Raw genomic sequence first — 13,453 nt, 5'->3', positions numbered from 1 at the left:
GGGGGAAAAAAGGGTATTTTGGGTTAAAAACAGGTATTTGGGTAAAAAAGGGTATTTTTTTAAAAATAGGTTTTTGTGGAAAAAAGGGGTTTTTTTTGTGTAAAAACAGGTATTTGGGGGAAAAAAAGGGTATTTTCCGGAAAAAAGGGTTTTTGTGGGAAAAAGGGTTTTTGGTAAAAACGGGTATTTGTGGGAAAAAAAAGGGTATTTTGTGAAAAAACAGGTATTTGTGGGAGAAAAAGGGGTATTTTCATGTAAAAACAGGTATTTGGGGGAGAAAAAGGGGTATTTTGGTGTAAAAACGGGTTTTTTTTGGGAAAAAAAGGGGTTATTTTGAAAAAACAGGTATTTGTGGGAAAAAGGGTTATTTTTGTGTAAAAACAGGTATTTGTGGGAAAAAAAAGGGGTTTTTTTTGTAAAAAAAACGGGTATTTGGGGAAAAAAGGGGGTATTTTTTTGTAAAAACAGGTATTTGTTTTAAAAAAGGGGGTTTTGGGTGTAAAAACGGGTATTTGGGGGAAAAAAGGGTTTTTTTTGTGAAAAAACGGGTATTGGGAGAAAAAGGGGTATTTTGGTTAAAAAACAGGTTTTTTTGGGAAAAAAAATTTTTATTTTGGTAAAAACAGGTTTTTGTGGAGAAAAAGGGTTTTTTTTTGTGTAAAAACAGGTATTTGTGGAAAAAAATTGGTATTTTCGTGTAAAACGGGTTTTTTGGGGGAGAAAAAGGGGTATTTTGTGTAAAAACAGGTTTTTGGGGGAAAAAAAGGGGGTATTTTTGGTGTAAAAACAGGTATTTGTGTAAAAAAAGGGGGCATTTTCGTGTAAAAACGGGTATTTGGGGAAAAAAGGGGTTTTTTTTGTGTAAAAACGGGTATTTTTTGTTAGAAAAATGCTATTTTCGTGTAAAAACAGGTATTTCTTGAGAAAAAGGGTTATTTGGTTTAAAAACAGGTATTTGTGGGAGAAAAAGGGGGGGTTTTTGGGTTTAAAAAAGGGGTATTGTGGGAGAAAAAGGGTATTTTTGTGTAAAAACAGGTATTTGTGAGAGAAAAAGGGTATTTTGTGTAAAAAAAGGTATTTGAGGGAGAAAAAGGGTATTTTGTGCAAAACAGGTATTTGTGGAGAAAAGGGTTATTTTCGTGTAAAAAACAGGTATTTGTGTAGAAAAAGGGTATTTTCGTGTAAAAACAGGTATTTGTGTTAGAAAAAGGGTATTTCGTGTAAAAACAGGATTTGTTTGTTGAGAAAAAGGGTATTTTTGTGTAAAAAAGGTATTTGTGGGAGAAAAGGGGTATTTTGGTGTAAAACAAGGTATTTTGGTGGGAGAAAAAGGGATTTTTGTGTAAAAACAGGTATTGGTGTGAAAAAAGGGTATTTTCGTGTAAAAAACAGGTATTTGTGGAGAAAAAGGGGTATTTTGTGTAAAACAGGTATTTGTAGTAGAAAAAGGGGTATTTTTGTTTTAAAAACAGGTATTTGGTGGTAGAAAAAGGGGTATTTTCGTGTAAAAAACAGGTATTTGTGGGAAAAAAGGGGTATTTTTGTGTAAAAACAGGTATTTGTGGAGAAAAGAGGTATTTTCGTGTAAAAAACGGTATTTTTGTGAGATAAAGGGGTATTTTTGTGTAAAAACAGGTATTTGTGGAGAAAAAGGGGCATTTTCATGTAAAAACAGGTATTTGTGTTAGAAAAAGAGGTATTTTGTGTAAAAAACAGGTATTTGTGGGAAAAAAGGGGTATTTTTGTGTAAAAACAGGTATTTCTGGGAGAAAAAGGGGTATTTTCGTGTAAAAGCAGGTATTTTTGTGAGATAAAGGGTATTTTTTGTGTAAAAACAGGTATTTGGGAGAAAAAGGGTTTTCATGTAAAAACAGGTATTTGTGTTAGAAAAAGGGTATTTTTGTGTAAAAACAGGTATTTGTGGAAAAAAGGGGTATTTTTGTGTAAAAACAGGTATTTCTTGGAGAAAAAAGGTATTTTGTGTAAAACAGGTATTTTTGGGAGAAATGGTTTTTGTGTAAAAACAGGTATTTGTGTTAGAGAAAAGGGTATTTTTGTAAAAAACAGGTATTTGTGGTGAGAAAAGGGTATTTTATGTAAAAACAGGTATTTGTGGAGAAAAAGGGTATTTTTGTGTAAAAACAGGTATTTGTGTTAGAAAAAGGGGTATTTTCGTGTAAAAACAGGTATTTGTGGGAGAAAAAGGGGTATTTTCGTGTAAAAACAGGTATTTGTGGGAGAAAAAGGGGTATTTTCGTGTAAAAAACAGGTATTTGTGGGAGAAAAAGGGGTATTTTCGTGTAAAAACAGGTATTTGTGTAGAAAAAGGGGTTATTTTCGTGTAAAAACAGGTATTTGTGGGAGAAAAAGGGTATTTTTGTGTAAAAACAGGTATTTGTGGGAGAAAAAGGGTATTTTGGTGTAAAAACAGGTATTTGTGGGTGAAGAAAAAGGGGTATTTTGTGTAAAAACAGGTATTTGTGGAGAAAAAGGGTATTTTTGTGTAAAAAACAGGTATTTTTAGAAAAAGGGGTATTTTTGTGTAAATAAAACAGGTATTTGTGGAGAGAAAAAGGGTTATTTTGTGTAAAAACAGGTATTTGTGTTAGAAAAAGGGGTATTTTTGGTGTAAAAAACAGGTATTTTTGGGAGAAAAAGGGTATTTTTGTGCAAAAACAGGTATTTGTGGAGAAAAAGGGTATTTTTCTGTAAAAACAGGTATTTGTGTTAGAAAAAAGGTTTTTTGTGTAAAAACAGGTATTTGTGGGAAAAAAGGGTATTTTGTGTAAAAACAGGTATTTGTGGGAGAAAAAGGGTATTTTCGTGTAAAAACAGGTATTTTTGAAAGAAAAATGGTATTTTGGTGTAAAAAAGGTATTTGTGTTAGAAAAAGGGTATTTTCGTGTAAAAACAGGTATTTGTGGTGAAAAAGGGGTATTTTCATGTAAAAATAGGTATTGGTGGGAGAAAAAGTGGTATTTTTGTGAAAACAGGTATTTGTGTTAAAAAAGGGTATTTTGTGTAAAACAGGTATTTGAGGGAGAAAAAGGGTATTTCGTGCCAAAACAGGTATTTGTGGGAGAAAAAGGGTATTTTCGTGTAAAAACAGGTATTTGTGTTAGAAAAAGGGTATTTTTGTGTAAAAACAGGTATTTGTGTTAGAAAAAGGGTTATTTTCGTGTAAAAACAGGTATTTGTGTTAGAAAAAGGGGTATTTTTGTGTAAAAACAGGTATTTGTGGGAGAAAAGGGGTATTTTGGTGTAAAAACAGGTATTTGTGGGAGAAAAAGGGCATTTTGTGTAAAACAGGTATTGGTGGTCGAAAAAGGGCTATTTTCGTGTAAAAACAGGTATTTCTGGAGAAAAAGTGTTATTTTTGTGTAAAACAGGTATTTGTGGTAGAAAAAGAGGTATTTTCGTGTAAAAACAGGTATTGGTGGTAGAAAAAGGGGCATTTTCGTGTAAAAACAGGTATTTGTGTTAGAAAAAGGGGTATTTTCGTGTAAAAACAGGTATTTGTGTGAGAAAAAGGTGTGTTTTCGTGTAAAACGGTATTTTTGTGAGAAAAAGGGTATTTTTGTGTAAAAACAGGTATTTGTGGGAGAAAAAGTGGTATTTTCATGTAAAAACAGGTATTTGTGTTAGAAAAAGAGGTATTTTTGTGTAAAAACAGGTATTTGTGGGAGAAAAAGGGGTATTTTGGTGTAAAAACAGGTATTTGTGGGAGAAAAAGGGGTATTTTCGTGTAAAAACAGGTATTTCTTGAAAGAAAAATTGGTATTTTGGTGTAAAAACAGGTATTTGTGTTAGAAAAAGGGGTATTTTCGTGTAAAAACAGGTATTTGTGGTTGAAAAAGTGGTATTTTCATGTAAAAATAGGTATTGGTGGGAGAAAAAGTGGTATTTTTGTGTAAAAACAGGTATTTGTGTTAGAAAAAGGGGTATTTTTGTGTAAAAACAGGTATTTGAGGGAGAAAAAGGGGTATTTTCGTGCAAAAACAGGTATTTGTGGGAGAAAAAGGGGTATTTTCGTGTAAAAACAGGTATTTGTGTTAGAAAAAGGGGTATTTTCGTGTAAAAACAGGTATTTGTGTTAGAAAAAGGGGTATTTTCGTGTAAAAACAGGTATTTGTGTTAGAAAAAGGGGTATTTTGGTGTAAAAACAGGTATTTGTGGGAGAAAAAGGGGTATTTTGGTGTAAAAACAGGTATTTGTGGGAGAAAAAGGGGTATTTTTGTGTAAAAACAGGTATTGGTGGTCGAAAAAGGGCTATTTTCGTGTAAAAACAGGTATTTCTTGGAGAAAAAGGGGTATTTTCGTGTAAAAACAGGTATTTGTAGTAGAAAAAGGGGTATTTTTGTGTAAAAACAGGTATTGGTGGTAGAAAAAGGGGTATTTTCGTGTAAAAACAGGTATTTGTGGGAAAAAAAGGGTATTTTTGTGTAAAAACAGGTATTTCTTGGAGAAAAAGTGGTATTTTCGTGTAAAAACGGGTATTTTTGTGAGATAAAGGGGTATTTTTGTGTAAAAACAGGTATTTGTGGGAGAAAAAGGGGCATTTTCATGTAAAAACAGGTATTTGTGTTAGAAAAAGGGGTATTTTTGTGTAAAAACAGGTATTTGTGTTAGAAAAAGGGGTATTTTGGTGTAAAAACAGGTATTTTTGAAGGAAAAAGGGGTATTTTCGTGTAAAAACAGGTATTTGGGGGAGGAAAAAAGGGGTTATATTTTGTTAAAAAACAGGTATTTGTGGAGAAAAAGGTTATTTTCATGTATAAAACAGGTATTTTTGGGAGAAAAAGGGGTATTTTTGTTAAAAAACAGGTATTGGTGGAGAAAAAGTGGTATTTTTGTGTAAAAACAGGTATTTGTGAGGAAAAATGGTATTTTTGTTAAAAACAAGTATTTGTGGGAGAAAAAGGGGTATTTTTGTGTGAAAAAAGGTATTGTGTGGAGAAAAAAGGGGTATTTTTGTGTAAAAACAGGTATTTGTGGAGAAAAATGGATATTTTCGTGTAAAAACAGGTATTTGTGGAGAAAAATGGTTATTTTTGTGTAAAAAAGGGTATTTGTGGAGAAAAAGAGGTATTTTTGTGTAAAAACAGGTATTTGTGTGGAGAAAAAGAGGGTATTTTGGTGTAAAAAACAGGTATTTTTGGGAGAAAAAAGGGGTATTTTTGTGTAAAAACAGGTATTTGTGGGTGAAAAAGGGTTATTTTGTGTAAAAACAGGTATTTGTGAGAGAAAAAAGAGGTATTTTCATGTAAAAAACAGGTATTTGTATTAGAAAAAGGGGTTTTTTGTGTAAAAACAGGTATTTGTGTGAGAAAAATGGGTATTTTTTGTGTAAAAAACAGGTATGTGGGAGGAAAAAGGGGTATTTTGGTGTAATAAAACAGGTATTTGTGGTCGATAAAGTGTTACTTTCGTGTAAAAAACAGGTATTTGTGGGAGAAAAAGGGTATTTTCGTGTAAAAACAGGTAATTGTGTTAGAAAAATGGGTATTTTTGTAGAAAAAACAGGTATTTGTGGAGAAAAAGGGGTATTTTTGTGTAAAAAGCAGGTATTGGTGGGAGAAAAAGGGTTATTTTTGTGTAAAAACAGGTATTTGTGGTAGAAAAAGGGGTATTTTCGTGTAAAAACAGGTATTTGTTTTAGAAAAAGGGTTATTTTCGTGTTAAAAACAGGTATTTGTTTTAGAAAAAGGGGTATTTTCGTGTAAAAACAGACCCGTGCTGGGTCTCGCCCGCTCAGCGCCAGGATGGGCTGCAGCACCGCTCCTGTGCTGGCTGTGGACCCGTGTACCTTTGCTGTGGGTGTCTGTCGGTCCAGAGGCACGCCCCGCTGCGGGGCCGTCCTGGCTCCTCCTGTTCCGCCTCGTGCCGGCGGGTCGCTCCTTGTTGGCGCCAGCCATGCCGGAGCTCATCCTTCAGACGCGTCTGCTCTCTGCCAGATGCTCCTTCAGGATGCGGGACCCACCGCCGTGAGCGCCTTCATACCCCTCCCGGGTGGCCGTGTCACAAACGTCGCCACGGCAACGCGGTGACAGCGTGGTCGGTGCTGGCCGTGGCCCATTATGATGCCGGCACCGGCAGCCTGCTGCCCGCCCCGCCTGGGAGTGCTGCCCCTCTCTGTTTTCTCTCCCTTCTTTTCTTTCCTCTCAATGTTGCCTTACTCATTTTTCTTTAGGAGCTGTTGCCTCCATTGACCTGCAGGCAGTTGGTGCAGAAATCACAGCTGTTCCAAAGCGCTCTTTACGCGTAACGGTTAGGACTGGTTGTTAGAAAGTTGCCCACTTTTGCCTGGAAGGAGCTGACTGCTTGTTAGAAAGCTGCATAAATTACCCAGCACTGTTCCTCTGTGTCACTCTGGTGACTCCGTCGCTCCCGCACCCTGCCGAGCAGGAGTGCCCTATTCCGTAGAACCACAGAGCGCTTAGAGTTAGAAGGGACCTCTGAGGGCCACCCAGCCCAACTCCCCTGCAGTGCACAGGGCCACCAACAGCTCCATCCCATTGCCCAGGGCCTGCTCCAGCCTCGCCTTGAAAGTCTCCGGGGACGGGGCATCCGCCTCCACACTAGATAACACGTTCCAGTGCCTCACCACCTTCCCTGGAGAAGACTTTTTCCTTACATCCAAACGAAATCCACTCTCCCTGAGCTTGAAGCCGTTTCGCTTTGTTCTATCGCCACGGACTCTGCTCTAGAGTCTGCCCTATTCTTTCCCGTCTCTGCCCTCTGGATACTGAAGGCTGCTATCAGGTCACCTCGCAGCCTCCTCCTCTGCAGGCTGCACAGCCCCAGCTCTCTCAGCCTGTCCTTGCAGGAGAGGTGTTCCCTTCCTGGGGTCATTTTTGTGGCCCTCCTCTGGACGCGCTCCAACAGCTCCACGTCTCTCCTGTGCTGAGGACTCCGCACCTGGACACAGTGCTCCAGGGGAGGCCTCACCAGCGCAGAGTAGAGGGGCGGGATCACCTCTCTTGCCCTGCTGGCCGTGCTGCTTTGGATGCAGCCCAGGATACGGCTGGCTTTCGGGGCCGTGAGGGCACAGTGCTGACTGATGTCCAGTTTCCCATCCACCCGTATCCCCAGGGCTGCTCTCAATCCTTTTGGAGGGGAGTATCTTGGAGCCTGCCCATGGCATCCTCACATTCCCACAGAGTGGGACAGCTCTGCTTTGCGTAAAGCCCTGACTCCTTGCCAGTTTGTTACATGTATTTCGCTTCTGCCGGTCGAACGAACAACCTTACAGCATGTTTCCTAGCTCAGAGCACTATGCCCACCTTGTTTAGAACATTTAGAATCTATTGCAGCTTTGTGAGAAAGAATTTGTGAGGTAAATTGGGAACTATGTTTCTAAAAGATGTTACTAATACGTATAAGGTGTTCTTCCTTTCCACATGGGCAATTTCCAAGGGTATGTGACAGCTTAATTCTTCAGATCAACTGCCCTTTTCAATGTTCAATGCAGAAACAACACTTTCACTTTCCACTCCTTCAAGTACTGAAAGGCCACAATGAGCCCAGAAGCTTCCCCTCCCCAAGCTAAACCATCACAGTTCCCTCAGCCTTTCCTCACAGCAGAGCTGCTCCAGCCCTCTGACCATCTCAATGCCCTCCTCTTCCCGCTCCCAGAGCTCCACGTCCTTCCTGTGCTGGGGGCCCCAGCCCTGGACGCAGTGCTGCAGGTGGGGCCTCACAAGAGCCGAGCAGAGGGGGACGATCACCTCCCTGTCCCTGCTGGCCACCCCTCTGCTGATGGAGCCCAGGATCCCATTTGATTTTCGAGCACCCCAAAAACTCCCCATGTCCCCTGCGATACTTGGTTGACCAACAGCTGACCAATGGTTGCACGACGACAGACAAATAGTTGAGCAATGGTTGACCAGTTCAGCAGTAGTTGGTTCACAGCAGTGTGATCTCATGGCCAGGATAGGGCCCTGCGGTGCCTTCCATGAGCGTGGCCACATAGTTGAACAGCTGTGGGCCAATGGTTGGCCAGTGGTTGACCAGTGGTTGGCCAATGGTTGACCAGTAGTTGGCCAATGGTTGACCATGAGCCAGCAGTGTCACCTCATGGCTGAGTTGGTTCACCACACCTGATCTTTTCACACCCTCCCCAACTCTGCCCATCCTGCTTTCTGTGTCTGATTTCCCCCCAGGAGAGCAGAGCTGGCCCAGGCCGAGTGCTGCTCCTTCAGTCCAGGCTGAAATGGTCACTGCTCAGGGGAAAGTGTGAGTGCTTTTACTGTGCTTCTTTTTAATTTTTTTTTTTAAATTAATTTACACTTAGCATTTTCAGAAGCAAAGCATGACTCTACAGAAATGCCTAGAGTACAGAAACATGAATGTCACTCTTTTAAAAGCCTCTGTTGAAAGCAGTGCACATTCTGAGCAAAGGAAGAAGTGTGATTCCCCAAGCAGATGAACAGCATTTCCCCAAGAAGACGATTAGAAGTTTGCTCAATTCACTGGCAGTTAAATCCCACCAGAAGACACCATTTCTTCCCAATTACAAAAGCACTTCTGTCGAGTGAGGCGACTATGGGAAACGCCCCGGTTGGAAGTGAAGCATCATTGTCCTAAGAGAACAACTCTGAGTGCCAGGAACCCCAATACTAGTGAAGTACCCAGCACTGCTACTCTATGAGGAGCCCTGTTGCTTCTCGTGTCCTGCTGCTGGGAGCCACCTCCGCAGTGCCCACCCTGGGGATGAGAAGCAGAACTTGTTGGGACCCTTCTGCTGATGCTGCATGACTGCGCACATGCTGTGCTGCTCCATACCTGGGAATGAGATTTCTCCTTCTCTTCATCCGCTCTCTTTCTCAGCTGAAGCGCTTCCTCTTCAGAGCGGCGAGCCCGGTTCTCCATCTTCCGCAGTTGTTCTGCCGCCCTCTCCCTTTCAGCCTCCCACTCCTTCTCTGCCTTCTCATATCCACGAATCCAATCCTCCATCTGCCGCAGTCTTTCTGCCTCCCTCCCCCTCTCAGCCTCCCTCTCCTGCTCAGCCTTCTCGTTCCGGTCTTGCAGATCTGGAGGGAGAAGCAGAGCTTACTGCACATGAGGAGCGGACCCCCAGCACCCTGGCAGTGCTGTCCCTGCCCCAGCCCCCAGCTCCTCCAGAGGTGGTAGCATTTCTCCAAGACAGGCGTTACCTTTGATCTGCTCATCTTTTTCTGTCAGGGCACGGTCTGTGCTGCAGATGCTCCTGGCCAGAGGCTCCACATTCTGAAGGAACTGCTGCAGGACAGCATCTGCCTGTGGGGCAACGGGAGTGTGGCAGTCAGGGGGTGAGGTGGTGACGCTGGGCAGGGGCTGCTCCTCTTCCCACCTTCACCCCTTTGCCCGGCAGCGCCCGGTACCGCTCCACCAGCGCCCGTTGGTCCCCAAGGAACAGCTGGTGACCCCCCGGCATGAAGTAGACACCGTCACTGATGCGCTGCTCCATCTCACTGTAGAGCTCCTGCAGTGCAGCCGTGCACTTCTCACGGGACGCCTCCTCATTGCGGCTGCAGAGCTCCAGCTTGGCTGCCTCCACCTGCCGCTGTGTGGGGGGACACGAGGGGCAGCAATCAGGCGGGGAAATGGGGGGCAGGAAGGAGCAGCACAATGCAGCCCTATGGGGGATGCAGAGCCGAGCACGGTGCCGCGGAGCAACGCGGGCCAAACCGGGGAGCGCCCACCAGAAGCTCCGCACGGAAGCGCTCGACGTCGTCTGTGATCGTCCGCTCCGCAAAGAGCTGCAGCGTCTCCCTCTGGCACTGCTCGTGCAGCTCCAGCAGCTCCTCGGTCTCCATGGGCAGCTCTGCCCGCTGCTCCAGCAGCTCCCGGTACAGAACCGCAGCTTCCCGCACCGCCGCCGAGTTGCGCAGCTCGACCAGGGCCGTCACCGCGCTCTCCAGGCACGGCACGGCCCCGCTCCGGATGGCATCCACGTAGGTCTCGACCAGAGTGCCCAGCACTGCCGTGGGGGGAGGGGATGAGAGCTCTCTCTGTTTTGGCCCTGGCTGCAGCCGTAGCCCTGCTGCCCCTCCCAGCATCCCCGAATACTTCTCCTGCTATTTCCCACCCAACCCGACACCCAGGAGCACCAAACGCAGAGGCAGGAAAGCTCCCCCGTGCCCCACTGCCCCGAGAGCATCACTCACTCTCCCCCGTTACTTTGCAGCCACTGGGGATGGTCTTTGGTGGAGACCTCTCCCAGATGTAGCTGCGGAATTTCTCCAGCTGTCGCAGGAACTCGGGGTCCATCCTATCGTCAGGGAGCTCCTCCAGGCGGGGCAGATCCCTCTTGCTGGCAGGCTGGTCGAAAATGAAGCACCTTCTCTCGGGGAAGAACTGTCGGATGCATTCCCGCAGGCGGTCGTAGCGTTCGGCCTCCGGGCTGCTGCCTGCGGGACGGAACAACCACAGCTCAGCTCTCTGCTGCCTTTGAGCACCCAGCGCCGGCCGTGCCCGACAGCTCAGCATCCCCACCGCCCCTCAGCTTCAGCGCATTCTCCAAGTATTCGTCCTCGGAGAGCTCCTGCCCGTCCGCCTCCAACTGCAGCGTGAAATCCCGCACAGCCCACACAAAGGTTGGGAAGAACGCGGCCAACCCAGTGGCAGCAGGTGGTTGGGCTCCGCTCTCCCCGGGCTCTTTGTCAGCTTCACGCACTCTGCCAGCGTCAGCACGTAGCTGCGGGGCTGGATAAGGAGAACAAGAGCTCGGCTCTGCCTGCAACACGGGACCCCCAGCAGCTCCTGTGCACCACAGGGATGTGGATGCCCCCCAAGCAGGCGGCTCTCGGAGGAGCTCTGTCGTGCAAAGCCCACCGCCCAACGGGAACAAAGCGGGAACCCCCACGGCCACCAAGGATACTGCAGGTTCTCCAGGGCCTGCTGGTCGACGGTGCCCTTGCTGTTGTAGATGAGGGTGCTGGAGAGCAGCACGGCCAGCACGAAGATCCACGTGTCGTTCTTGGTGTCTCCCTGCAATGCACACCCCCAGTGTGTCCCCCTCCAGCAGAGCAGTGCAGGGGGTGAGCGAAGCCCCGCGCTCTGAGCACCCATGGCCAAGAGCTCAGATGTGAGGTCACCCCACCACCCGACCCCAGCGCACTGCTGTGGTGGAGGCGGAGCAGGCAGCTCTCCCCACAGTTCTGCATGCAGTGGGCTTGCATGGGGGGAAGGGGCTGCTTTTCCCGACCTTCTCCACGTCTCCCAGCCCTTCGGTGTCCAGCAGCACCAGCGTGTGTCCGGGCTGGAGGGGGTGAGGCACGCACCACATCCAGATTCCTTTGGTGTGAGCCTGCACGCTGGAGCCCAGGGAGAAACCTGCGTGGGGGCCGTGGGATTTGACAGCACGAAACGCAGAGGAGGAGAATCCCAGTACCAGGGGCACACGGGGTCAGCGATGCCCATCCCACCCCTTCCCTCACCCGTCCTCCTCCCGGCCAGCCGGTTCATCAGGTAGGATTTGCCGCTGCGGTACAGCCCGCTGACGGCCACCACCACCACGGGCTGTGTGATGTTGGCCAACACCTGCAGGGCGTCCCGCCGCACCGCCAGCCCCTGCCCTGCGTGGTTCTCAACGAGGCAGATGGGCTCCTCCATCTCCACCACCGGCGCCGCGGATGTCAGGGCTGCCATCACAGCCTGCAGTGGGAACGGCGAGACTTTGGGACGGGGCACCGGCAGCCGGCAGCCATGCTCCGATTCACCCCGCTTTGGGTCTCCAAGCACTGCATTCTTTGCTCCTGCTCCCTACCAGAGCTTCTTTCCTTCTCTACTTTGCTCCTTCCTGGGCAGCACACTCCAAAGACAGTCATGACCTTGGCCCCTTCCCGCCTGCAGCCCCACAGCTCTGCAGCACCGGGCTGTGTGGCTGCCTCACACCCTGCAGTCTCACCCTCTTCACCTCCCGTCCAAGCAGCAGTAGGTGAGGCAGAGTGAAAGTGAACGGCGGAGAGGGCAGAGGACTTTGCCTGGAGGCCAGCCTGGAACCCCTGCCCGACCCCAGTATCTGTTGGGACGGCTTGGTGGGAACTTGCAGTGCGAGGAGAGGATGGAGGAGGGGGTCTGGCAGCCTCATGCACAGAGCTGCACTTCTGCTCGGGGCTGTGCTCGCTTTGCCGAGTATCACCCAGTGATGATTGCTGGACAATCCGCAATGCGTAGCAGAGCTCCGTGCACCCACCTCACCGGGCACCAACGGTCACCGAATGCACCGAACCCGGCTCAGCCCTCCGTACCCCTGTGCCTTCTCAGCCTGCGGCAGCACAGCAGGACACAAGGGGCGGCTTTGGTGCTGTGCAAAGAGGTAAAGAGCTGCGTCCCTCCCCCGAGCCCCCTTTGGGACCCCACAGCCCCGGCATCACCCCTCTGCACCCCCCCCATTCCCCTCCACGTCCCCAGGAGTTTCCTCGGGTGAGGTTTTTCTTCCCTATCCCATCGAACACGGATGTGCCACCCCCAGCCACCCGGGCAAGGCTCCCTTGTCCCCTCTCTCTGCAGCCCCCTCCCCACACCCAGCCCCGGCCACTCACCACCGCAGGGCTCTGCAGCGCTGGCCTGTGGGGCTGCTTATACCCTGAGGCTTCAGTCTGGAAATGGCTCTCCAGGAAATGGCAGTGAGTCAGAGCGAAAGTGAAAGCGAATGAGAGTGGATATAACACTGTCCGACAGCTGCCTGCTGGCTCCCACCCCTTGCAGCTCTGCTCTGTGGCATTTGCTCCACCTCATCAGTACTCTGACCCTCTGGTGACACTCCAGGGCTCCAGGTGACATGAGGAGAGAGGAGGGTCCCCGCCACCATATCAGGCACTCCAGTTCATTTCTCCAAACACCGACGGTGCCTCAGCCACGCTCCTCTCCGTTGTGCTCTGCAGAAAATCCTTCTCCGGTCCCTGCAGCATCTTCCATCATCGTCTTCTCCATCCCTGCACCCGACTGAGGCACCAGCCTGGCAGAGGACCCTGTGGTCTCCGTGCGGGCTGTGATGGAGAGCACGAACTGCATCCCAGGCAGGGGCTGTTTGAGGCCAACAGAGGGGCTGAGACGTCTGCAAATGTCCCGGAGCGCTCTGGGAGCACCTCAGAGAGCAGCAGCCCTCCAGTGGGAGGAGTCGTGGGGAGGGAGTACCACCATGAGGGCATGAGGGCACACTGCTGGGTCGTGGTCAGCCACTGGTCAACATTGGTCCACTACCAGTCAGCCATTGGTCAACTCTTGGCCAACTATCGGTCAACCATTTGCCGACTATTGCTCAGCCATTAGTCCCAAATAATGCCCCCAAAAGCTTCCACACATGGCACCCCTCCAAAAGTCCCCTCCAAAAAACCTCCACCACCCTTCCCACTCATGATACCCCTTTAAACTTCTGAAAACTTCCAACATGTGACCCCACCATAGAGACCAAAAACCTCACACTGATAGACCCCCAAAATTCTCCATCACCCACTCCCACGCGTGA

At 47.8% G+C, this 13,453-nt stretch overlaps 1 protein-coding gene across 1 annotated transcript; it reads right to left on the bottom strand.

The window, feature by feature from the left end:
- Positions 1–8,574: 8,574 nt before the first annotated feature.
- Positions 8,575–12,684, bottom strand: LOC100541596 (guanylate-binding protein 1-like). Its single transcript, XM_010728304.4, is given in 12 exon segments — positions 8,575–8,706; positions 8,785–9,032; positions 9,156–9,258; positions 9,332–9,544; positions 9,684–9,961; positions 10,149–10,391; positions 10,477–10,608; positions 10,611–10,678; positions 10,862–10,971; positions 11,189–11,316; positions 11,421–11,637; positions 12,528–12,684. Coding segments are annotated over 11 exon segments (1,866 nt in total). The 5' UTR covers positions 11,632–11,637; positions 12,528–12,684.
- Positions 12,685–13,453: the final 769 nt, after the last annotated feature.

This window comes from Meleagris gallopavo, chromosome 34 (genome assembly GCF_905368555.1).
Source record: "Meleagris gallopavo chromosome 34, MGAL_WU_HG_1.1, whole genome shotgun sequence".
In the NCBI taxonomy this organism is placed as follows: Eukaryota; Metazoa; Chordata; class Aves; order Galliformes; family Phasianidae; genus Meleagris; species Meleagris gallopavo.
This window is presented reverse-complemented; position numbering and strand designations above follow the sequence as displayed.